At 40.3% G+C, this 26076-nt stretch overlaps 1 protein-coding gene across 2 annotated transcripts in view; it reads right to left on the reverse strand.

The window, feature by feature from the left end:
• frmd4a (FERM domain containing 4A) overlaps positions 1-24985 on the reverse strand; it is a 98319-nt gene extending 73334 nt beyond the window's left edge. Inside the window, exon 1 of one of the 2 annotated variants that reach the window (XM_084933229.1) lies at positions 24093-24985. In XM_084933229.1, the coding sequence (XP_084789355.1) occupies positions 24093-24137 (45 nt within the window). In that variant the 5' untranslated portion in view covers positions 24138-24985. Of the gene's footprint in view, positions 1-3540; positions 4305-24092 lie in introns of those variants that run through there. The other variant, XM_084933231.1, reaches the window with a different exon arrangement.
• Between the last annotated feature and the right edge of the window lie 1091 nt (positions 24986-26076).

Consider the following 26076-nt stretch of genomic DNA (forward strand, 5'->3'; position numbering starts at 1 on the left):
TCAGGGAGGGAGGTGTGTGGATGAGTGTGTGTTATTTAAACTGGCTATTCTTTAATGGACTAAGTGCATGTTTGCAGAAGAGCGTGTGTGCATGTGCAAGCCCATGGCCATTTTTCTAATGGCACCATCTGTCATGGGCATCTGGACAAACACACACACACACACATTAGGGCTGAAGGATTCGGGGAAATATCGAATTCTGATTTTCTTCAAAGCTATTGCAATCCTGTTTGCATTTTTAGCAAAATGGTGCACGTCTGTATTCACCATGTGACCACATTTGTTACTTTTTGGATTTTTGAGACATTGCGATGAGATCCTATGAAAACATTAATTGCTCTGCATTTTAATGCAAGCATGATAAAAAAACAAATGTTTTTTAATTATCAAAGAGCATACGCTCACACACACACGCACAAATTCTCATGTGAAGAAATACAACCAATTGAGGAAAGAGCCTGGAGATGAGAGAGGCAGTGACATAGTGCTGAAAGAGAGAGCGAACTAAACAACACGAGTGAGAGAGGAAGAGCAGAGGAGTCTCTCTGGTTAGACTGACAGAGCATTGACAGGGTTAATCTCTAGATAACTACTCCTCATTGATCCACTAACACACAGGAGGAGCTGATTGGAGAGAGGATACACAAGACACACACCCGCACATTTACGCCGTACTGTGTGCACAAAGTGTGCCCTATAAAAGCACACACGGTCTCCAGAGAAAGATTTCTATGAAGTTTGAGCTCCTTGTTCTACTGACCTATATGCATATATTAGACACAAGAAGGGGAAACCTACAGAGAACTCTATTTTTCTTTTTAGGAGTCTGTGAGCGCATCTTTCGGGTTTGCAAGGGCCAACAGAATCTGGATGTACCCTCAAGTCTCTCGTTTACAAAAAAACAAAAAAAACAAGAAGAGGACAGTGCGCAGAGTTAAGATAAAGTTTGGAAATTAAGTGCAGTGAGATATTTGCCCTGACTAAAATAAACTGCAACTGTAAGAGCACATTGAAAGACACAGAGAAAATATAATAGCAAGGGGTACATGTGAGCAAAGTTTATGGACTGGCTACTAACAAACTAGCTACTTTTTCAGATTCCCCTCAGGATAACTTTGCTTACTGCATCCTGTATGCAATGTGTGTGTGTGTGTGTGTGTGTGTGTTGACCTGTTTTTCTGCTGTATGTAACTATGCACAGGCAACACAGACGCACAGCTCACTGATGCTTATTTTATTTCATTTTCCTGCATCAGTGGCCTTTACTGTCATCCAAATAAAGAAAGAGAGTGCACATGGAAAAAAACTTGCTGGATTGAAGTAGAGAGAACAGGAGCTTTCGGGAGATATGACTACAGCTCTTCTAAAGGCCACTCGATAGCTGACACGGCCATCTCAGCACAATTTCCCCATTTTAGTGAGCTGAGGATTAGGAATAGTGGAGCTTTTACAGGCTATAGCTGTTCCAATCTCTTAGTAGGTGTTGAACATCTTTTTGCACACCCTTGGAGTAAGATTCAGAAAGAATGAACTATTTAGTGGCTAAAATGGTCCTAAATGGGATAGCATTTTTTCTTTTCAGTTTCTTTTATTTACTGCAGGTGCAGTATTTGCTGTGAGAGTAGATGGCTCCACTTCTGTTGAGAAACAACACAGCATTACGCTGCTTCTGAAAACAAATATCTGGCATTTATTACCTTCCGTACTGTTCCTGAAAGCCACAAATCAAAACTCCTGCTTTCACTACACACGCCCTTTTATCTCAGAGGGTGAGAGTAAGTGTATTAAGATGAGATTATGCAGCATAAACTTTGATAGACTCCTGCACTGGTTCATCATGCTGTGATTCATAAATCCACTGAAAGTGACTTTGACGCCAAAACAGAGATACCCACATCAACTGTGGGGCATGTGAAGCTCAATGTGGCTGATGAAGATAAATGCAAAAAGTCATTTAGTTATTGAAAATGATTCCAACAGCTCTGTGGCAAATCTGTCCAGGGTGGCAGACAGCACAGATATAGCAGACTTGATTCGGCGCCATATCTTTGAAGCCAAGTCTATCTCCAAACAGCCCGCTAACACTCCTCTTTGGATTAAATCACGGGCCGATCTGCAAATACCAATTACATCGCTCGCATTAACTGCCAAATACACGACAAGGGGCAGACAGACAGGCAGACGGACAGGTGGGCAGACAAAAAGGATGGAGAAGCAAGAAAGATCTGGCTTAAAATACCAGAAGAATTTGGGCAAATCCAAATGCACATGGGAAAAGAAAAAAAGGGTCAAAACTCCCACTGAAAAGAAGAGAAGGAGTGTGAGATGTAAAGGCGAGAGAGGGAAGGTGAGCAGACGGGGGTACTCATGTGTGACAATCCCATCAGGTCATCCCAGTGTCTCAAACCTTTCAGCATCTTTACACATCGAAGCTTGTGTGGGAGTCATAATAGGGCGTATGAACTATACCTGCAGGTTACAACAGAAATAAACAGCCTATTAAAATGTATGCAAATTCTCACATGTATGGGAATTTATTTTATGCTGCACGGGTCGGTACCAGTGGTGATAAAATGAGTGCTGCTAAATCATCTTTGTCCTCCCAGGAAGGGGGAAGCAGGTAAAATAGTAACAGAGGGTCCAGCTAATAAGTTATTTATTTCCTGCGCCTGATTTAGTGTTGGATCGATGGCTGCTGAGACACTTCTACAAAATCATTCCCATCTCCTGCAAAAATAATGCAATAATGCTTTTATAAACATTAATAACACAATATACTGTATGTATTTAGTAACACAAACTGCCATCGAGAAGAAGCAGCAGGGTCAAAACGTACAAGGAATGACACCTCTCAGTCTCGATTACTGTCCTCACATTGGTGCTGGATAAACTCCCTGGTACTGTACGTTCTAAAGTAACACACAATCGCTAACACAGACAGACACATATAATTTACCTCTCTCACAAGCCTTTTCTGTGTGCTTCAGGCTCAATCACTGTCCAACAGATGCTGAGCACAGGGTACAGCCTACAGTATAGTCAACTATGCCGGACAGGGACATGAGCAACTAATACAAAAGGTCATGTTTAACGGGAACAATAGTGAAAGGCCACTTTCAGATATTCATCCAATTCACTGCACGGCTCCTCCCTTGCACCTCTTTCTCTGCTCCTTCTCTACCATAAATCAAAAGGCCAGTGGTTTGTACTGAATGGAGATGGGCACCACTTTGAAAACACTGAGTCATTCTTTCAAAGCAATCCCTTGTTAATCTGTTCACACACACACACACACACACACACACACACACACACACACACACACACTGAAACTAAATTTCAGGTTTAACATTTTTACCTACACACCAAACTGAGACGTGCGCCTCCCACTCTCTCCCTGCATCCTGCCTACAATTTCTGATTTATTTCAGCAATCATGCAGCTTTTAGGGCACGCTATCTCACTCTATGCTATTCTGGTGATGGATTCCTGTGGAAGAAACAGCGTGTGGGATGCTCTGCAATCCCCATGGTGACTTACCCGCGTTCTCATTGGAGACAGCAGTCCCTCCATAGTTGATGAGGTTGGTTCCAGTGGGCTCGGGCCCCTCTCGATTGTGTCACCGTATTATTCCAGTCCGCAAATAGATCCTGTTAGAAACGCTGTCTCATCCTCAGAGCGAACATCTCTTCTACAACACAGCTCCCTACCCACCCAGAGAGCCCAGCGCTCTGACAGGCTCACAGAGAGAGCCAGTGTCTGTATGTGTGTGAGTGCAAGCATATAGACACACACACACACACACACACACACACACACACACACACACACACACACACACACACACACACACAGAGGGAGGCAGCAGGAGAGAGGGCAGTGCCAAACTCCCAGTGCTTCTCCTTCTTCCGCCAACCTGTCAGTTGGTGTGGATCTTCCCGTACAAAACAGTGTGGCTTTAACGTGCAATGTCCACGGAAGGTTGCCCTCTCTTTCTGTCTCTCTCTAACTCTCTCCCTTTCTCCTTGGCTTTCGTTCTCCCCCTCTCTCTCCCTCTCCCGCTCTCTCTCTCTCTGCCTGTCCTCTTCCCTCTCCCTCTCCCTCTCCCTCAGTGCCTCCAGCTACATTTGTTCCCTTCAATGTGGCAAATGATTGCAGGTTTTTTTCTCTCTCTCTATGGCACAGCTCTCCTGGTAGCTAACCTCTCCCTCTGCTTGCACTCTGATCTCTCTGTCCGCCTGTTTTGCTACCTTGGACATCCCCCCCATCTCCCATAATGCCCTTTTGTCGATCTTCCTGCTGACTGTCAACTCTGTGTTCCCGCCCAAGCTGGGGGGTGGGTCAGACAAAATGTACATTTATAGTACGTGTAAAAAAAAAAGGATTAAAAAAAGAGAGAGAGAAAAGAAAGCGACAAGAGGGCACTCCTGGGTCTCCTATTGTCCCTACAGACAATAGTGGCTCTTAATCGCCTAGCAACCTGATCACCCTCTTTTCTCTTAACAGACAAGGCATGAGTCACTCTCTAGACACACAAGTACACACACAAACCCTGTCCCTCCTTTCCTGGCATGCCCACGCTTACACAGCTACACCTGCACCAAAGCCCACAGTATATATTCATAGCATGTGACAGGTCATCCAGTATATTGTGTTACAGCAGCGCTTTGGTGCTGTGATGTTAGATTCTTAGATTCAGTCTGTTGTTGCTCTATTACAGCATTACAGCGTTATTCCCCATTATAAATGGATGAAAATGTGAACAAATCATCACCTCTGCTCTGAGTTGCATCTCGCCGTTGCCATGGCAACAATGGTGGGCGCACGCAGAGGCGGTGGGATAATTCTAAATAAATAAATACATGGAATAAATAAATAGATAAGTAAATCACTCCTGTGCCTGCTGCCTTTCCTCAGTCACAGCAGCTGGATCAAACTATGCACTTAGAAGACATCAGTAGTTCAAATGGCTGCCCGCTGACTTCAACAAGCCTTTATAGCTGGAATGCAATTGAAGCACTCTGCCGCTCCCTGTTTCTTATCCTTGCTTCTTGTAATTGACCCAGATAGGCCCAAAAAAGAATCAAATTAACTCAGATGATTGCTATATAATTTATCTTTGAGGATTCCTCATTAGCTTTTGTCTACAGCATAACATATCCTTGCCCCTCCACAGTCCTAACCTTTAAATTTACAATGCCCTTCTGATAAAAACAGTAAGAGAACAGTAGTAACTTTTTATATATACCACCATTAACAATAGGCTTTACAAAGTGCTGTAAAAGAGGTGAGGAAAAAGAGGAATCTGCTTGTAAATTAAATAAAGAAAGCCAACACAAAATGATGAATGGAGGGGCTGTTTAAAATTAACAATAAAATGACACATTATATTATACTGACAAAATGTCAATATTAAAAAAATATCAATAAAAACACTTTTTTAAAAGCACGGCAACTGAAAAATCCTAGATGATTAGACAGATGATTAAGGACCATAAAAAAATTAAAAGTAAAGTACATTTTTTAAATGAAAGCAAAAGTATTCAAATTGCCCTAAGAGTATTTAAATTGACCTAAAGGACATCACTGATGTTGTGAGCGTTATCTCCTCAGGCAGGCTGTTCCAAAGCTGGGGAGCCCTGATGGCAAAATCAGTCATCTTTAGATTTAAGCCCTGAGCACCTCAAATTAAAAGGCTGTGAACTGGTTCATACGGGCACATCAGCATTTTTGACCCAAATCTGCTTTAAAATTGGTCAGTAAAATCCCAGAATCAATTCTGAAACACACAGAGGGCCAACAGAGAAAAGCCAAGGAAAAGCGTGTTAAACAAATGGTTCTAAACACTCTTAATGTGTGCTGAAGTGGAGATAAGAGGAATAATTCCATTTATTACGTCTAACTTTAACACATCAGGCTGTGCAAAAAGCATCCACTGCTCTCTTCCGTAACATGATTTCCATCCCAGCAGCAGTTAATCAATGGCCAAGTGATTGATTTGTGTCGACAAGCTGAAATCCTGCTGTGACCACTACACCATCAGATATCCACTGCACAGATGAAAAAGCAGATAAACAGGAATCTGCTGTCAAAGTTCAGCATTGATCGCAGCCTTGCCTGGACGGCGCAGACATTTAAGCAGAGCAATGCATGGACATGATCACCAATGTGGTCCTATTATGTTCATGTATGAACAACAAGCATTGTCAAACTGATTTTATCGTTAATGCAAAGACTGAGGTTTCACAAGAGTCTTCTCTGGACTACGCCATCACAAACATGAATGTATGTTTAATAAAAGCACAGCTCGGGGATCCATAAGGTTGAAATTTATGCAATATTTACAGCCACTGAGCTACTAACCATCTAATTAAAAAGGGATAGCATTCAAAGTCATGAATTTCATTAATGACTCATATATAAACAAAAGATTTCCCTCGGGAAAACACTCCTCGGTTCACTTCACATAAGACAATTTACTACTTCACACGGAACATCGCCATGACACCACGCGACCGTATCGCTGCACGTGCTAACAAATTCACACGCCTCAGTGACATGAAACAGACACAGATGAATAAACATAAACAGACAGTGCAGACACACACTGTATCAATCCCTAATTCTGTAAAACACCAGCTTATTGATGAGGTGAAAATTGTCAGGCGCCACAGAGGTCTCTATAGGGAGGCTAAGAGAGGAGCTCAAATTGCATTAATAAGATGACCTCTGACCTCACACCAGGCTCTTAAATGTAAGTTTATACATAAATCTAGAGCGCATTTGCGCCTGAAAATTATTTTATTTTCACAGCAAATTTTCACAGTTTCTGTTTCTCTTTATTAAATATATATTACTACTCTGGCTAAATAAAACATTTTTTTTGAGGGGACAAACATAAAAATTCATTGAGGCATAAGGTTGAAGTGCTATTTTTTTTTTATTTAACCAGACTATATGTGCTGTGCCAGGCAAGTCCTACTGTCATACCCATATATCACCATCACACATTACTGCTGACAGTGAATGTTAACCTGTCAGCAAATCCTACACACACACACACACACACACACCTCGTCGTCCCACTCACTATTAAACCTCTACAGGACATACAGAATAGAATGGGTGGAATATAGGGGGTGATAAACATCGCAATCACAGGACAATACTACACAGGGTATTGCACATTTCAATAATGCACACTTTCCTTAAACCCATCCCCACTGCCTCCATCCTTTCCCCATCCCCCTTCATCTACTCTCCTCTCCTCCACTTCACTCCTGTCCCCGTCGCCCCAGCTGAACCCCAAAATTAATCCCTGGTGACTTTTTCCATCACGCTGATGTGAGCAGACACACTTTGGTCCGAGTGTGCAGCTTTATTGTTCTGGCGCCTCTAGGTTCTCGCACGCTTGCATTTTTATATTCTTCTGCGTTTAACCCTCGTTGTAAATTTCACACTTTCCAGTACAGACAACAGCATTTCCACTGAGTGAACATATGAGGGTCACATCATGGACAATTGTGAAAATGGTGTGTAATTTTCTTCTGGCTGTTTGTGTTTCTATTGAGAGCTGCAATTACACTGCAAAAAGCAGACGTCCAATCGGCTGAGGTAATTAGAGACTGTAACATGGGGAAACAAAGGAATTAATTGCAATGATTACCAATTAAACTACATCACAGCAAAAAAGAAAAAAAAAAGAAAAAAGAAAAAGAAAGCATAAACGAGGTTTGGTTTTTTTTATTGAGTTTTTTTTCCTTGTAGAGGCTCTCCAACTCATGCTTCAACCTGATGTCTTTTTTGTCGTTTAATCTGTTGTTCCATCTGCCACTCTGGACGTTTCAGTGCTCTTCTGATAAATTAGCCAGACACCATTTGTTTAGTTTGATTATTTAGTTTGATTTTTTAAAATATCCAATAGTGGAAATTCAACCAGGGAATATCTGCAGAACTACAGCACTGTGCAAAGGTGACTTGAGTCACCTTTGCACAAAGTGCAGCACTTTATTGAGACCCGCAGTGTGCATTTAATATGAACACCTTTGTTATGCAATATAGCCTAAACTCTCTTAGGTAACCTCATTTATTTAAGTAGTCTTCAGGAATAGTTCTCCAGGCTTCTTGAAGGACATTCAGAGCTCTTCTTTGGACGTTGGCTGCTTATTGCTCTGTTCCCTGATGGCATGACAGCACTTCTTCAGTAATGTCAAGGCCAATCTATGAATGATAGCGTTCCATTGTCTCGGTGTGTGTTTTCATCAAGGTATGCTTTTACTGCATCAACATGTAATCTAAAGTTCACTGCCATGCTTTAAAATGAACCCAATGCCAATCAGACACTTTCTAGAAGGTATTTCATGGTAGCACATAATCAGATACTTTTCTGCAAGTGCAGCAAAAACACTTTTCTGCATTCACAATGCCATCCGTTTTGATAAGATCCACTACATCCCTGGCTGAAATACAGCTCCGAACCATCACTTGTCCACAGGTGGCTGTAGGCACTCACTATTGTACCCCTCCCCTTACCTCCCCTAAGATGTTCAAATCTGGGTTCATGATTTAAAAAAACTGGTGCCACTAAAATTCAGTCCAGTGCTTCCGCAAATATGCATACATGTGCCTTGTACCTGTACCTTTTATACCTGTTTCTTTTCCTTAAGAATTGCTTTTTGACAGCCACCCTTCCACTGAGACCATTTGCGATGAGACTTAAGCAAACAGTAGATGAATTAACTGAAGCTTTAGCTGTATCTCTCAGCTCACCTACCAGCTCACCTGCCTATTTCTTGAGAATGTGACTTTTAGATACCGTTAATCTGCTGTAGACAGCTTTTTACACTGGGCACTTCTTCTTTTGTCCTCAAATTGTCCATTTACCTCATATTTTTTAAATACACACTGCACAGAAAGCAGCTTTCAGCTAATAGCTCTTTTGGAATTATCTTCTTGGTGCAAAACTTCTACTACTTTATATCTGTTTTTATGTATTCAGTGGGAACAGATTTTTGCACCAGGCTGCTAGGAACGAAGTGCCTGAAGATTCCATTTAAAATAGTCTTTTCTCTGCTATGTGTAGACACAACACAGTTTCATCTCTTTGGTTAGATGCCTTTTATATATTTGCGAAATTCATAGGTCAGTGTTAAGTGACTCAGCAAACAAAGATCACAATACTGTGAAAATGGTTAGGTCTGAGGACTGGATTAAATTAAATAAATATTTAAAAAAACACAGCCAGTGGCCAGGAAAAAACTTTGCAAGACCTTCAGAGAAGAAAACTATTCCTCGAGACCACTTTAAAAGATTACAAGAAAGTCTGGCTGCTTGGAAGAAAAAAAGATATAAGAAATGAAGGATGAGCCAAGACTTTTGCATAGTAGGATATATCAAAACCTATCTGGTACAGCAAGCCAGGTGACTACACTAAACAAGAGACTGGCAGACCCATGGCAGAATGGGACAACAAAACAGAGAGAAACAGTGGAAGGAAAGAAAAAAGGAGTCATATTTATCATTATTCACTGTGTGTCCAGGCATCTGGCTGACAACAGAAGACCCTATAAGTCAATGTGTGACCCTGTCACACAACAACAGCTAAATCAATGCCAAAAGAGAGTAAGCTGCTGCTGACTCTCATAAGGTGGACAGGGACTTCTTGTCTACACAGACTAACAGAATCGTCTCAGTAGGGAGTTGGAGAGATAAGATGTGTCCCTGTTAACAATCACTGTCAATACTGTGGGAGGTCTGATGGAAAAACTGGCAGACTGGGACCCGCTACTCCAGGTTTTCACATGTTGGGTGTAAATTTCAGTCAAGAGCTTCTATGCTTGATAATCCTAGGATAGAAAAATCAGTATCATCCCTTGAATTTTACCCTTCCACTCTTATTTCTGCCTCCACATTAAGCCTCAAAAGAGGCAAAAAAGCAATCTCGTAAATTAATATTGACAAATCTATGTGGTATGTGTCTGAGGGATTAAAATAGTAAGCCAATGAAGTGTTGATTACTGCATTAATCTACTAACCATATAATCATCATTAAATATTTAAACTGTTCACTCTTGGTAAACGTTTAGTGTAAAAGGATTAGTCTAGGAATTATTTAAGCATTGAAATAGAGTAAAATCATCACAAAACACATGCACTCATACACACTTTACATCTGAGAACTGAGGCGTTAGTCTCTGCTTTCAACAAGATGTTAGTGCAATTGGTTTTTGCTATTTAGAGTCACCAGTCATGGCCAAGGTTGAGATTTACTGTTATATATTGGGGTGTGCCAAGGGTTCTGGCCATGTTTAAGAGCGCCAGGTTGATTGTTGCCAGAGGGAATATGTCTGACATCTAATCTAAAGTTCATTAAACAGCAATCCCTAGAAACATGCTGCACTTGCACATTGATATGCCCTTACACACACATATCCGCAGTCACCCACACCCACACACAAACAGAAACTACCCTGCACCAACATGCACAGACGCATACATTTGATATGTGTGGTTGCCCTCATTGGCCTGCAGTCCTTGGAGGTAGTTAAAGGAAGAGGGGGAAACCCCTTCTCTTCTCTCACACCTCACCACAGCTCAGAGGGACGAACATCTTATCTCACTACTGCAGAGAGACAGAGAATTAGGAGGGAGAAAGATGGATGGGAAAGGGTAATGTGAGCAGGGGTTTGTAGGCGAAGGACATACGGGATTGAGGGAGTGTGGGCATAAGAGAATAGCAGCGAGAGACAAAGAGAGTGAAAATATTCAATCAGCCTCATTTCTCCAAGTTTTATGCACGGAAAAAAAAGCAGCTTCTGTGGGACCACTGATTGGAAATGTGTTGTACAAGAACAACATAGGCATCAGCTGGACTATATTCACGTTTTTTTCCACAAGACATCTCACAGGAGCCTAGAATCTTCTCCTCCATAGATGTGCTAATGTGAAAACACTTTCTACCCACCACATATGTGCGTGCTGATGAAGTGTTATCGGTGCCAAACAATATTTCCCCCTTATTTAAATGCACATTTGGTAAGAAGGAAAGTGAATTGATTTTATTCATCGTGAGCCATGGCATGAGCATGCCCGATGCTATGAAGTCATTCCAAAACGGTTTCCTAGCAACCGTCGTCACGGGCAACCAGCATTTTCTGCAGACAGCACACCGAGCCTTGCAGAGAGAGCGAGAGATACACAGAGAGTGACAGCATGGTGGAGAGTTGACCGCAGTTAATTTGGTGTTTGTGTGTCAGGCTTTGCTTGTACAGACTCATCATCTACATTCATGTGTCACCATTACTCATACCGGTTCATGAAAAGCCTTTTCTTATTCAGAGGAAGTGTGCGGCTTTGCAGTTTTGCCATGATGACTCCTTTTGCAGGCAAAGACACTCACAGAAATGTCACCTATTTCGATATTCCTGACACACGCTGTACACTCAAACACATGCCCAAAGCATGGCCAGACACTCAGTATAGCAGGTACCAGGAGTGATGCATTATTCACCTGCAATCAAACACTGCCCTCTACTGAAGAAACTCTAATAAAACATGCTGGCAGGTCCTATATTCAAATAAAATGCGCCCTCTTTATAAAAAGAGGTTGAAAGCTAAGCATTACGCTTGTATTTGATGACACATCAAATAGCAAACTGTTTGAAAAAGTTGATTACTGCTAAAAAAAATGTACTTTTTATATTTTCTGAGTTGAGGAAAAGAAGTTTTAATCATGTAGCTTTCTGATAGTTTGTTCTTTGGGATGCAGACTGTTGTGTGCAGAATGGGGGCAAAAGGCAAATTTTTGTTAGTTTCTTGGTGTTGGGTTATTAGAAATACCTTGTTAAAATGTTGTACAACTGCAATAAAGATATGATGGATAATAAAAAAGAACATACAGTTCAATCTCCATGTTAATGTGATGGAGATCCTATTACTTCATGGAAAAGCATTTCCAATTCTTCGTATATCTTTTTCTTTTATCTTGATCTGAAAATAATTATATCATAATTAATCTGTTGTAATAGCATGAATTCATATGAATCTTCATATGAGCTACTGTTAGGAGCGATTACTCCATTCTCCTAGGATGTGATAAAAAAATGCTACTAATTTACTTTTTTTCAAGCAGCAAGGTATAACACATGAAATACCTACAAAATAAAATAAGTCCTACATCATGGGTTTTGCACCATGATTGAGCAAAGAGAATTTCCACCTATTGCAAAGCAAACTCACTAAATAAAACATTTAGAACTACCTATCTCTCATTTCTTTATGTTGTAAAATGGGTAAACGATGCAATGTTGTGTTTAGGGCTGCTACTTCTTACTTTGTCCTCTATTTGTCCATTTTCCTCAATTACTTAAGGACACATTCAGATATCCGAAGATATCCTAAGTTTTCAGTTAATTGCTCTGGGGATCCCTGTGTTTGTGGAAAAAAAATATTACCTTATGCCTGTCACACTGGGGTTATGTGTTTTTGTAATGGGCTGCTAGTAACAACATGCCAAAGGATACAACTTAAAAATTGTTGTTTATTGTCTCCATACTGTCTGTTATGTATAGATAGAACAGTGGTTCATTCCTTGAGGTAGGTGCCTTTTTTATGCTTGAATGATTCATAGGTCAGTGTTAAGTGGTTAAGTAGCAGCTAATGTCCAAAGAAAAACTTTGCAAGACTTTCAGAAAGCCGGGAGAACTACTGCTCAAGCCAAATTCTAAAAATTACAAGAATCTCTGGCTCCTTGGTCGCAAAATATATATACGTGAAGGGCTACTCATGACTTTTGAACAGTACAGTAGAGTTCCCCTGCCTTAACTAACAACAACTAAATGAAGAAAAATTGTGATAAAAAACTACACACTATGAGATGAAAAATCTAGACTCACAAAGACATGACAGGCTTCAGGGAGAAAGATTCCTATACTATATATGTTAATGTATATGTCGACCTTTAACACACAAAGTGTGGAGCAGGTTTCTGGCAAGTCTGACAACTTTTAAGATGAATGTAAGAATTTACATATACTGCACATACACTACTACTAATACACTATTTTACAACCATTAGGAATCTATACAGTAAGTAAATTCATCCTTCACCCCGTCATCAGTGTGCCTGTTGGGTAATACATTCCCTCAGTACTAAATAATATATATATATGTATTAAATATTATACATTACTGAGGGAATTAGGCTGGTTAACGTCAGTCAGTGTTGATATCAGTCACTGATCAGCAGGACTGGGTCTTAAGTTTTCAGCTAATAGCTCTGGGTGGAAATTGCGCATTAGTTTGAAATGAACTGAATACAAATTACCGGACACCGTTGTAATAAGAACCGTAATTAACTAAATTAAAAAACAGATAAACATCAATAAATTTTCACTTAAAAATGGATGCAGCCACAATTTTTTAAATTTCAAAAATACTCTTGTTTCCTTTATGCAAATTGTTTAAGCAAATAAAATGCATCCTCTGTTGGTCAAATAAAATTTCCCTTACAAAGACAGTCATTAACAGTGTAATCATAATCTAATTACACATCTTGTAAGTTTAGTTTATTATAGTTTCATATTTTTGTAACTTGCTTACATAATCCTGATTTAGCCATAGCAGAATGACAGCCTATTATGAACATTTGAAACCTCATTTATACACTGTTTTTACTCTCTTTGTGTGTGTGCACAAACATGAACTAGCTCATGGGTACACACCTTTTACAATAATTTGCAATAATAAAACATTACTATTGACTTAATGCTCTCTGACCGGTTGAATTTGCATGTAATGACAGGTGTGCTCAGATGACCAGAATACAACACTTCCTGCAGGCTCCTGGATGCATTAAGAACTGCAAAATGCACGGTACAATTTTAAAAGCACAAATGATCATAGATCTTATATTAGATATATAGTTGTGGTCATAACTTTGCATTTTGCCAGGGTGGAAATGATTGTACAGCATACATCTTCAATGGTTTTCATACCTGAATATGTTAACTTCATTAAAAACATTTAATAATTGTTGCTGAACCTATTAACTTCTCCTTAGTGATCATGATTGACTACAGCTGGTAGGTGCTTTTTGCCAACATAAAATGGTTTTGTTTGACAGGACTCATTAGACTGACTAACACTCGGAGCAATTGGAAAGTCCAAGGAACTCAGTGAGGATCTAACAAGGAAACTCGCAGATTTATACAAGATCATCGGTTAAAAACACTATATGTAAGTAGAAGCCATCATTTTGCCAAGGCCTGCAAGAAGACCCAAACTGTTACCCTCCGATGAGCGGGAATTGGTTAGGATCTTCAGGAAGAACCCTGGAACCACTAAGGCTCATACCTGCCTTGAACTGGAAAGTGCATGAACACCAGGGTCACTGTCCACAGTTAAGCGAAATATACATCAATATGCAGAAATCTGCAGATGCCCACGTGGACATGTCAAATGCATACAAAATGCATGCAAGTTTTATGGACAGATAAGACAAACACTGAGCTATTTGGCAACAATGACAAGAGGTACGTTGGAGTAAAGGTGAGACTTTCAAACAGGCTTTATCATGTCTTTATCTCCCTCTAGAGGCAGAAAAATGAAAGGTTTATAGCTTGGCCCTCTTTGTCTTGCTCTGCTCTGCTATTTCATCTTTTTCATTTTACCCCTGCTCCATGGAGAATTAGCTGTAAAATGCATTCAGGTCCATAAATATCTGGATAAATTGACAATCTTGCCTCTTTAAACGACCACAGTGGATATGAAATCACACAATCAAAATGTTATTGACGTGCAGACTTTCAGCTTTAACTCAGTGGGTTAAACAAAAGTCTTGCTTTCATTGTTTAGGAGTTAAAGCCATACAGGCACATATACACACAGGCACTTTTTGTACTGTAAGTTATTACCATATCATTACAAAAAAAACACCCAGTGAGTTAATGAACATCGCACCTAAATCATGACATTTCTAAGGGTTACAGGGAATTAAATCAAAGATTTTGTCGGTCATATGTGAAACTCTGTAACACAGTCTTGACTAATTTTGTTGCAGCACATGTGTTTGTTCTTCTGCTAATATTTCTCAACACCTAGTTCTGCAGTTTACATCATTTTTCACACAGGAAGATCATGCACTGAAATTGCACTTTCTGCTTTTCTATAGCTGTTCCGTTACTTCTCTTAACTGAACTACACGTGCAGTTGCTCCTCACAGAAAAGCGAGAACACATACCTGGTGGCACTGAGCATTTTAACATAACATATTTTTTAACATTAACATATTTCAACATATTGCAATAAATGCACGGTGGGAAGAAATGACATTTCGCATTTCAACTTCCCACCTTATAATTAAACCGTCTGAAACACATTTAAAACCTTATTCAAATACCCACTCAAATGAGACCAGTCATTGTTAATGGTGCCTTAAATGGATATCCTGTTTGTTACCCTGCTATACTGGCTAAGCCTTGACATGAAACATAAACATGATCCTCAAGCTTACATAGGTTTTGTTTTGAATATACTCTACATCACAAACATCTCCACCGGAAATTAATCGTAGAGAAATAAAGATTTTTTTCAAAAAGCGTTGGATAAGATGACTGTTGCTAGGACAACCAAGGTCATATGTCTGTGGAAGCGAGAGACAAAAAAGAAAGACGCAGCAAAGTCAGTCTGATGGGGTGTGCTGATTCAGTTACATCTGACTGTCATGGAATATTTTAAGAACTGAACACTGACGCATAGATAAACTGCAGTACACACAAAGCAAAGTTTCTCAAGTCTCAGAAAGTCTTCTATTTCTTGCTGAAAACAGGATGTTGGTGGTTTGTTCCTGGTTTCACTGCCCATACACCCATTTTTTTCTTTCTTTTCTTTTCTTTAAAGCAAAGTTAAAGCAGTAGGCCAGGAGGACCGCAGCTACCATTCGCCAATTTGAGCAGCCAGCAGGAAAATATTATTAAACAAGGAGACAAACATCTCCACAGCTACTGTGAGTTCATCATGGGCAACATGAAGTTTGGCATATACACAACCAAACACAACTTATAGTCTTCTTAGAGAATGTGCTTTCAATGTGTGTGATTATACAGGACAATGATTTTAATTTTTTGAAGCAGCACTTAACGTTTTACATTAAAAAGCAAACAGATGCTGTCATTGATTATTTTAAAGTCACTGCTTTTCAGTAACATTGTCATGCCACATTTTGTTAGAAATGTTGATGCGGTTCAGGTGGGCTAAGTGGGTCAAGACATGGCTAAAAGATGGAGAGGACCCAGAAGAACGGTAAAAAAAAACCTCAAATAAGAGGCACTCTGACATTAAGAGAGAAATTTAAGAGGTACAAAGAAAAAAGTTGATTTGTTAATGAAACTGTGAATTAACTGTTTCCTGGTATGCAAAAACAGTTTTAGGCAACAAATACAGCCATTTTGCCAAAGAAGTCTCACAGTTACCCGAAACATGTTCTTGACATGGTCACCAGAACGCCTGTATGGACACTTTTAAAGTGCACAACCCTTTGCAACGCATTTAAACACACAAACATGCAAGGACCAACATGCTGTGCTAATGAGGTGCAGGAGCATTTTAAAACTTTTTAAATGCCCATGCACCTTTTCCTAAATTTAACCGAGAGGTTTTTGGTGTTTAAACTAAACCAGTGAGAAAAAGTTACAAGTGAGTGGAAACACAGTGTCAAACAGAACACAATTCAGTCTCCTGGATGACAAACCTTGCGACTTTATCTCTATAAACGATGGACCAGTATCTCTGTTTCCAATATTGCTGCAACCGATGTATCACGGCAGCAACGGACAGAAGAGAATTATGAGATAAACCTGGCTGCTGAGCACAAAAATGGAGCTAATCAAGCCTTCTGTTATTACTGGATCAACTGAATATAATTGAAGGACTGCACTGGTAGACAACTGCTTTTTGTTATAAATAAATATACTGAAACCATGACTAAGTGTGGTTTTTAGAACAATTCTGATCTGTGTCCTGCCCAACAACCATCACTGTTCTATAGTAGCTAAACCCTGCCTTCTTCAGGGTTGTTGCTTTATTAATGTAGGGTGTTTTGCTGACTTTCCATAGGATTGGCATGTATAATTTGACCCAGATGAAGACACGTATATCTCTCATTTTACACAAAGGGCTCTTCAAATGATTCCTTCTCTTTTGGAGCAGCAAAAAGGAAGCTGCAAAATATTCCCTGAGTTTACCTAACATAACCTTGCACTTACAAGGTAGGCACGATGAGAAAATGTGACAGGTGAGTTACTTTGCACATGTATGACAAAGTGACTAACCCGTCATATTTTCTCTTCATGCCTACCTTGTAAGTGCTGCTAACAGGACAGCTCTTCATTATGACAAGGGCCTGTTCTATGTTAACTCACTCCATATGGAAGACAATCAGCCCCTCTGGGACCTGCGTCAACCAGAGTGTGAAATGTCAGATGCATGCACGTTGTAGCACACACACACACACACACACACACACACACACACACACACACACACACACACACACACACATACACACACACACACACACACACAAATATACACATCCATAACCCACTGCAGTCACATTCACAGCAGCAGACACACACACACCCACACAAAGGGAGAGAAAGTGAACTTGGAAGCAAATAGAGATTGGTCTTTCCAGTCAGACATCTGCTCGGTCCCAGAGACAGATGGTGAACCAATCAGACCGCCTGGTGCCTCTGTTACTCCCCGCCTCTTGTGCCATCCTGCTGCCCCTCCCCTAAACCTGCATCCTGGCTCACATGACAGGTGGCACCTTGTGAATGTGACACTGCCACTGCCCTGGAAAATTATTTATGCATTCACTTTATTGAAACTGACATGCAAATAAGCAAAAAATGAAACATTCAAATCCAGCTCACTTTACCTTTATCTCACAGTTCACGCCCTACGCTCCATACTGAGCTTATTGTGTCTCGATGCACCAGTACAAACAGAAATCTCTCATTTATCTGCCCTGATTTTTTCCACAGCATCCTGACCTCTTAAAGGAGGGCAGCCATCAGATGGATATCTTATATGCACTTTACTGAAAGCAATATCCTGCAAGTCAACAATAGCCAAAAGGGGAATCTCTTAAAACTGATGCAGGATCTAAGCATTTTGTTTGCTCTTAAATATTTATTCAAGAGACCACATGTTATGTCATGAGTGAGTATATGAGTATATAAATCAATATACACATTTCATCCCATATTCGCTCTATGCACTGCAGTAACCCATAATTAGAAAGCCTGGATAATTTCACTGCACAGATATGCACCTGAAGAGGTAGCCTGACAACGAGACAGAGAGCTTTAACAAGCATCAGGGTGAAGGCAGGGAGCCACAGCACAGGGAAGGATTGGCAGACTGTGATGAGCATCTGCCGGGTGCATGCTGGTGCTCATTAATGGCAGTTTCCTTAACCCCGCACTCATATTACCTGCACCAGCTAAGCTCAGCTGATAACCTGGCAGCCATTAGGTTCTCAAGAAATGCTGTCACACATCACTGAGAGGCTGCAGCATACATTAAGATGCAGTGCAAACACCACGCTGACACTGCAAACACTTCACACAGTCACACCTGAGGCCTTCCTCTGGCTAGAAACAAAGACCACTACTAATGCTAATTGAAACTATGGCGAAGTCAGTTAATTTCTGCAGCTCATCAATAGTCCTTAAAGAGACTGTAAACAGCTCAGAAGATTTAATTACACGCTTTAGCCACTGGCACACAAACACCAACCTTTATACATTTATGCATGTTCTGAGATTTGAACTGTTTCTCTTGTTTGCTTCCCTCTACCCTCCCCCTTTTCTCATTCTACAATAATTAAATTCTTAGCTAGTAAGTAAAGCAAAAATAAGCAAACCCAAAAAAAGGGGGGGGAAACACATCTGAAAATTAATTTATTCCACAAAGATCACAGCCAAATCCACTCTGAAGAAGACATTTCTGATGCTCTTTTGATCTTAATCAGCCAATACTGTGATTAGTTGCACAGTATAAATTCAAAGCTCCACGCAGTACCAGTTTAGTTTACTGCACATTTAACTCTTCTATAGTTAAATCTTATCTTTTTTAACAGCTGTTTTTGACAGATACACTCAAAACAGATTATCCTGCTTACCCAGCAACAAAAGGCTAGTTAGCTTGTAACTAATGTTAGCCGCTAATGTAAGTAAAGCAGTTAGCTAAAGACAACAAATAATAAAATTAATAAATAAATACCTTCATCAGAGGACAATAAACCTACGTTAACCCAAAATGTGATTGTTGGACTTACATTTTTAAGAAACATTTCTCCTCTTGGATGGTATTTTTCTTCCACCCCATCAGATTTGCTCACTGTTTACTACTTCATGTTGGGCACTGAAGGCTAAGAGTTATTTTAAGGCCACCTTACTGTGTACCTCTGTGCATATGAGGACGACACACGCACTTTAATTCTGGTCATTTTACTTATAAGGGGAAAAAAATGGTGAATTGAAATTGTTCCTGTCTTTATTATTGAAGTTTATTTTATTTTTAACTGGAAGTTAAATATGTTGCAAAATGTCAAATTGTATACCAGTCTAAGATGATTTGCTCTGAAGAAATGAAACATTGGCTAAGTCCAAAATTAATTAAGTAATTTGTCATATGTTGATGGTGTTTATGGTGATGACACTTATGGCAAACTGCAGTTTTATGATCATCAAATTTTGTGCACACAGAGTTTGCTTACATTTATTTACGGACAAAATAGGCTTTTAAAACAACCAACTTTAATCCAGTACTTCCAAAAGAATGCCACGCTTTTCATATTCCCATATTTTCACAAGTATAAATACAGTGAAAAGTAGCACCAGTGGTGTAAAGAGGTTTGAAAAGGGCTTTTTGATCCAGCTTAGAGTAAAACTGTTTCTTGCAGTGTTTCCTGCAGCAACTCCAGAGCTTTAGTTAGCTGACATCAGCAGTACTGGTTCCTAACATCACTCAAGCATGACTGTTCTGCAGCCAGACTGCGGCTGTAAAAGGACAAATTCTTATATTATTACAGAGAAACTAGCACTAAACAAATAAGCAAAAATAAAGTGGTGCAGGAAAAGTAGGCAAGAGTAGCCCTACAGCATGCAGACAGGAATATAAAGTGGAAGATAGTGAGGCATCAATAAAAAAGAATAGCAGTAATGGGATGCCATCTGTGCCTCTGCTTCTTGTTCATACTAATCACCAATAAGAGCTTCAAATCTGTGCAGGTTATAAATTTGTTCATTGGGAGATTACTTTCTGTCTTCGCAGCATTATGACAGTATGTATCTTTGTGTGGTTTATAGTTATGTGTGCTTTTACAAACAAGCACCTTTGTGTGGATTGTAGGTAGTTTTAAAATTATGTCAAGCTTATTTTCTTACAAAATGTACAGAAACTGCAGAATTGTAATTCATTAACTGCTAACTATTGTGCATTTCCCAGCCAGGTGTACCAGAGATACAAGCAGTTGTGTTGACATTTTGGCCACATACAGAAACACACATACACACACCAAATGTTATGCCCCTCTGCCTTTGTTGCAGGGCAGTAATCAATTATCTCAGTATGATGTCATTCTGCTAACCCTCCCCCATGCTCTTCAGCCCTCCTCCATTTGTACACTTGCTCTTCTGTTGTCGCCTGCGTCAAAAATGGAAAGTGCGACCTAGTAATCCAGTGCTGGGAAAAATAATTTCCAAAAACCCACAGTGTACATGCGTTTAATTGCAGGTTTTTGCAGGGATAAATAAATATTTTGAATGGACACTGCAGTTAAACTGCACGTACACACACCCACTTGATACATCACATCATCGAGCAGTGATTTGATTATTGCTGAATGAATCCCCTGGCTTGATCACACTAGGTCATCTGGCCTCCATCCTCAGTGAGAGGATAATTGAATGAAGGACAGTAATGAAGACACATGGGCACCAACATGAAGGGCGACATGAGGTCTGTGCTTTGGAGTTTCTCTTTTTGTGTAGCTACAGGTCCCTAGTTAAACGCTTACCTGAGTATAAATAAAAGCTGCATTATGAAGTTATCAACATGAATTTACCATTTAAAAAACAGATGTGCAGCTTTTATAGATGTTTTCTACCCCCTGCAAGAATCAGAAGACCTCTAACACGTATATGCAGCCGTGGACATTGAAAAAAAGTGATCTGCTGTTTCCTCACTGTATGCAGAGCAGACCCCTCCAGCATTAGGAAGATAATCCATTTAGGTTGTCTGTGTGTCAAGATACTAGTTTGCCCTGGTTTCTTGCTGCTGGGTTTTGTGAGGTCCAGTGTAACAGATAGCAACATGCATATTGATCAGCTGCCCCTGCATATGGAAAAAGACAACCACTCTTTCGGGAGAGCTCTAAAATTAAAATGAATGAATCAGAGCAGAACACACTGGGGCAAACTGTGCTCCCATTTTTGTCAGCCTCATTTTCTTCATGAAGTAAAATTCCATGTGACACTTTATCACATGGAATTTATGATAAATCCGGGATTAGCTGCATCAAAACCTAAACCTTGAGACTGGCGCTTACGATGAGGGTGGATTTAGTCTTTAATTATTGCTCTTATTTTTCTCCTACGCTCATTAAAAGGCAACACTATATTTGTTTGATTCTATTTCGGATTTAATTCTGCACCTCTCCATCATCTCCGAGAGCTTGGAGAGGCTGGGGGGTGGGGGGTTCTCTGAGCGAGAGAGCCAGAGCAGAGCTAATCAGCTCAGTGTATGTGTTGTGGCAAAGACTAGTGCTTGTGCCAATTCTGATTTAAAGTACAAAAACAAGCGTGCAGTTGTGGATACACACATTACTGGGAAGCGTAAGAACATGTGCACGTGTTGGCTCAAAATAGTAACTAGCTTTGTGAACCAGTATTTCCCATTTAGGCTAGGAATGAAGCTCACAGACGAATTCCTGTTAATGCCTTTACATACAATGTAGTTTATGACCTATTCCAGTACTAGTTGGCAGCATTTCTCTGGATATCTTAGGTGGAATCAGTCATGCCATTGATTCTTTTCATTCTACTCTAAAACTAATGCTCATTAGAAGCAAGCCCTGTCTATGCACATACATGCATCTAGTAAAAGATATCCCAGAGTTTAGTTCTATATTTATAAAACAAACCAAGAAGATGAAGCCCTGCACATTTCTCCTCCTAGCCATAACATTTTATAGATTTAATTCAGTCAATCTGTTGGATCTGTCTGACTTTGCTGTTTCTGATGTGACTTGTTTGTTGTGCTGTCTGTGGAAATAATTTACAGCATTGCCTGTAATTACTGCAGCAGATAATCACCTAACCACCTAAAATATTAATACACAGAGAGCCAGGAAGCATGATCAATATTAATATCTCAGCTCACGCCACACAAGAGCATGCAGACACACACATAGCTGCTAAACTCCCATTAATAAATAAGATGGGTTCACAGCATGAATGCAAATGTCACAGATTTCGTGAACTGAGCTCTGAAATGAGATATGGGAAAATTTCAAAGATCAGAGTTAAGACACGTTAGTCCATATGTTTGATCAGCTTTACAGTCATCAATAAATATTTTTCAAAGAAAAATGTGGATGTGGATGCAGGACATCAAGGACAAATGTGAGAGAGGCTGTGAAACTGGGATGGCAGCAAAGCTTTTTGTGCCTGTCATTTATGACAGCAGGAACACTTATAATGGAACACCTTCTATGCTAATGCATACTTGCAGCAAAATAGCGTAAAATGTGGAGTCAAAGGACACAAATTCTCTGCTTCAGATCTGATGATGCCCGAAGTTATGTCCCCAAAGCCCCATGTCCCATTTTGATGGAAACCATCATCAGGGTAATTATATTTCTTGCAGTATATCGCCATGATGATGCTAAAAGCTTACTTTGACTCTTCCATGGCTAATTTGTTTCATCTTGTTTTCAAATCCTCCTGCTTTGCCCCTTCCATCCTTTGCCTGTCCATCATATTTTGCACTTTCCTCCTGCCCTCGTCCTTTTTTATGACCACCTCTCTTTCAAGTGGACTGCATGGCCTATTGCCATAGTAACAGACAGCCATGACAGGTGGAGATAGAAGGTAGTGCAGCGATGCATGACTCCCCCTGGGACTGCAGAATGCCAACACTATAGAATGAAAATGAGCAGAACAGACTCTTTTATAAGAAGTCACTCTCCATACAGATTTTACGGTCATTCATTGGTGGTTATCATAGGATGAACACACATGCAGCAAAGCTGCAGCGCCATTGTTTCACAGTTAGGCTGGACAGAGGGCCAAGTGGAGTTTACTGGATTTTAAGCTTATGTTATGTATTTCTATTGCATCACTCTCTATGGCCAGATCTGAACCACGGTGAGCCAAGCCAGTCTGTTTCATGCCAATAAAAGACTGGGTTCAACACTAACAAGATCCTAGAAATCCCATGGGTTGCAGCAAAACTGTTCGCTCTATAATATGAAATTGATTTGATTCAGTGTTGTATACTGGCAGTGTTCACATGCTGACCTTGCACAAAACAGAAAACACTTCAGTTTAGCAACTTATCTGCTTGCACTGAAGGCATAAACCTTAGGTCGTTGCTTGCGGGCTTAATCATTGGACACATATATATACTAAATTAAACTGTCTCCAACATCCAGAGGCACCACGATCAACACCGCACCCTCACATCTGCAGTCTGTGAGCCATTTCTCCCACACTTGACCAGTGCAGTAGTGGAACACGTGGAGGACAAAAGCGAGAGTTTTCTCACTTGGGTGGAAAATACACACATTTCTTTAGTGAGCTATGCCTCTCACAAGGAAGTTATCAAATGATAAAAGGACCGTAGATGGTAGTAAAGGGGAGGGGCAAACAAGCAGCGTCCTTTTTAATGAGATGGCAGTGGCAGCATGGGCACGCGCCATGAGGAGAATGGTGAGAGAAAGCATGCCAGTGAAAGAAAAAGAAAACAGCAAAAGGAATAAAGAATAGACAGTGGTGTCAGTCCCTTAGTCCTCTGAGACTCACCATAAGCAAACACACGGCTGATTCGGGGATGAGTTGGACAGCCATATTTGGATCCTCCTATAGATTTGTGCGCAAAGGGAATGCCTCCAATTTCCTAAAGGGACCTGCTTCGATGTTCTCTTAATCTGAGTCTTCACTCACAAAGTAAGCTCACACTGTCCAAATGAAGATCTGAAGACCTTTGATTGGTTCCCTCACTTTGTGTCCTTATAACCACCCCCTGTGCTGCAGACAGTCTCTTCAATTGCAATTCTGTGGTCTCTGGAGACTGGAGTCTCTCCAGTCTCTCTCTCTCTCTCTCGCTCTGACTCTTCAGTCTGTGCGGTCCTCCTTCTTCCAGTTCTTTGATCTGAGAGCAGAGTAGAGCAGACCCCAACTCCTCCTTTCACATTTAAAACACTCCCCGTGAATCCCACACCCACCTCCCCCAAAACCGTTATTTGGAGGTTTGCGTCTTGCTAAATACTACTCTCCCCTCTGTTGCTGCCCTCTTCCTACCTTTTTCAGTGTACTATCTATCAACACAAAGCACATCCAGCCATGCACGTGGGGCTTCAGTGCAGGTGTTTTCTCCCGAGGCTGTCCCGTTGCTGCTCCAGGGGATGTAACCTGCTGGCATAAGTGATGCTCCCCAGTCTATAGCACTCTTCCACTGTGATGGAAAAACAGACGTTCACCTCAGCTCTCGGATCCAGCGCAGAGGGCTGCCCTTTACATTAATCCCCAGCCTCATATGTCATCAGCATGAGACAAGGGCAAAGAGGGATGCAAAAGAAGGAGGATGTTATAGACAGTCTCTACAAGGGTAGAGAATGAAGGAAAATGCAGATAGGAGGAGAGATGTAGCGTAGAGAGCAGCCCCTGGTGAGAGAGGTCCTCACTGAGATGAGTGTAAATGAAGGTGGGTGGGGAAGAGGGAGGGGAGTGAGGGATGGAAATGCAGAGAGCAGGAACAGACCGCGCCTATCGATGCCGGCTGAAACAGCAAGGCAGCATGGGATGCGAGTGAATACTCCTCAGCTCTCTTAAAAAAACGGGGCAGTGTACACGACTGAATATGCAAACCAGACATAGAGCCGTAGTGTCATGTTCACAAGCACCATTGCTCCAGATGCAGAACAATGGTTTGTTTTGCACCTTTAAAGGACTGTGTTTGACATTAATAATAGCCATGAATAAAACATCTTCATCTGGCTTTGGCTTTGTCTGCAGAGAAGATGAAAAAGAGAGGCAGAGAGAGCTTATTTTACAGAAGGTCATAAATCATGTAATCATTCAACTGATGAGCTCAAGATTTAGCTTCAGCACAGCTTCAGATATTATGATTCTGATTATGTCTCCATTGTGAGTTGCTTGTTTTACTGGGTGTTTTGCAGATGGATGCATCTATTTTTAATTGCTAATTAATTAACTGTTAATTTATATAAATAAGATCATGATTAAATTTCTGAACTAAGAACTTTTTTTTTAACAATAGTAATCCCAAATCTTTACGAATAGTTAACTTTATTATAATAGTAGATACTTAATACCATTTAATTATTAAAACTTACTAAAAGGACCTGGATTAAATTAACTTGTGTAAAAATGTTGCACTTTTTTTAACATTATGAAAAAATTATGGCGCGTTTTTAGGCTGCCAATAGCAACATGTATTTGTTATTCTTGAATGAATCGTAGAAAAAGTCCTTGTAAATGGTCAGGGAGAAGACCTAATGTCCTAAGAAGTTTGAAAGTCTTCAAGTCTGGCTCCTTGGAAGCAAAATATAAAGAAATATAAAGGCTTTTGCACAGTATTGTATCTCACTAAACTTTACTTACTTCTTCATATCGTATAGAAAGCACCATAAACGCACCTCAAATACTCGGTCAGAGGACTGATCGATTCTTGCCATATTTGGAATCTCTGATACTCTGCATTTTCACACTTCTGTTCTTTTAGAAAACACACTGGGAAAAAAGAGGGCATCTTTGGACTACTTCT

This window comes from Perissodus microlepis, chromosome 7 (assembly GCF_051167445.1).
Source record: "Perissodus microlepis isolate ML-2025 ecotype Zambia chromosome 7, ASM5116744v1, whole genome shotgun sequence".
Taxonomy (NCBI): Eukaryota; Metazoa; Chordata; class Actinopteri; order Cichliformes; family Cichlidae; genus Perissodus; species Perissodus microlepis.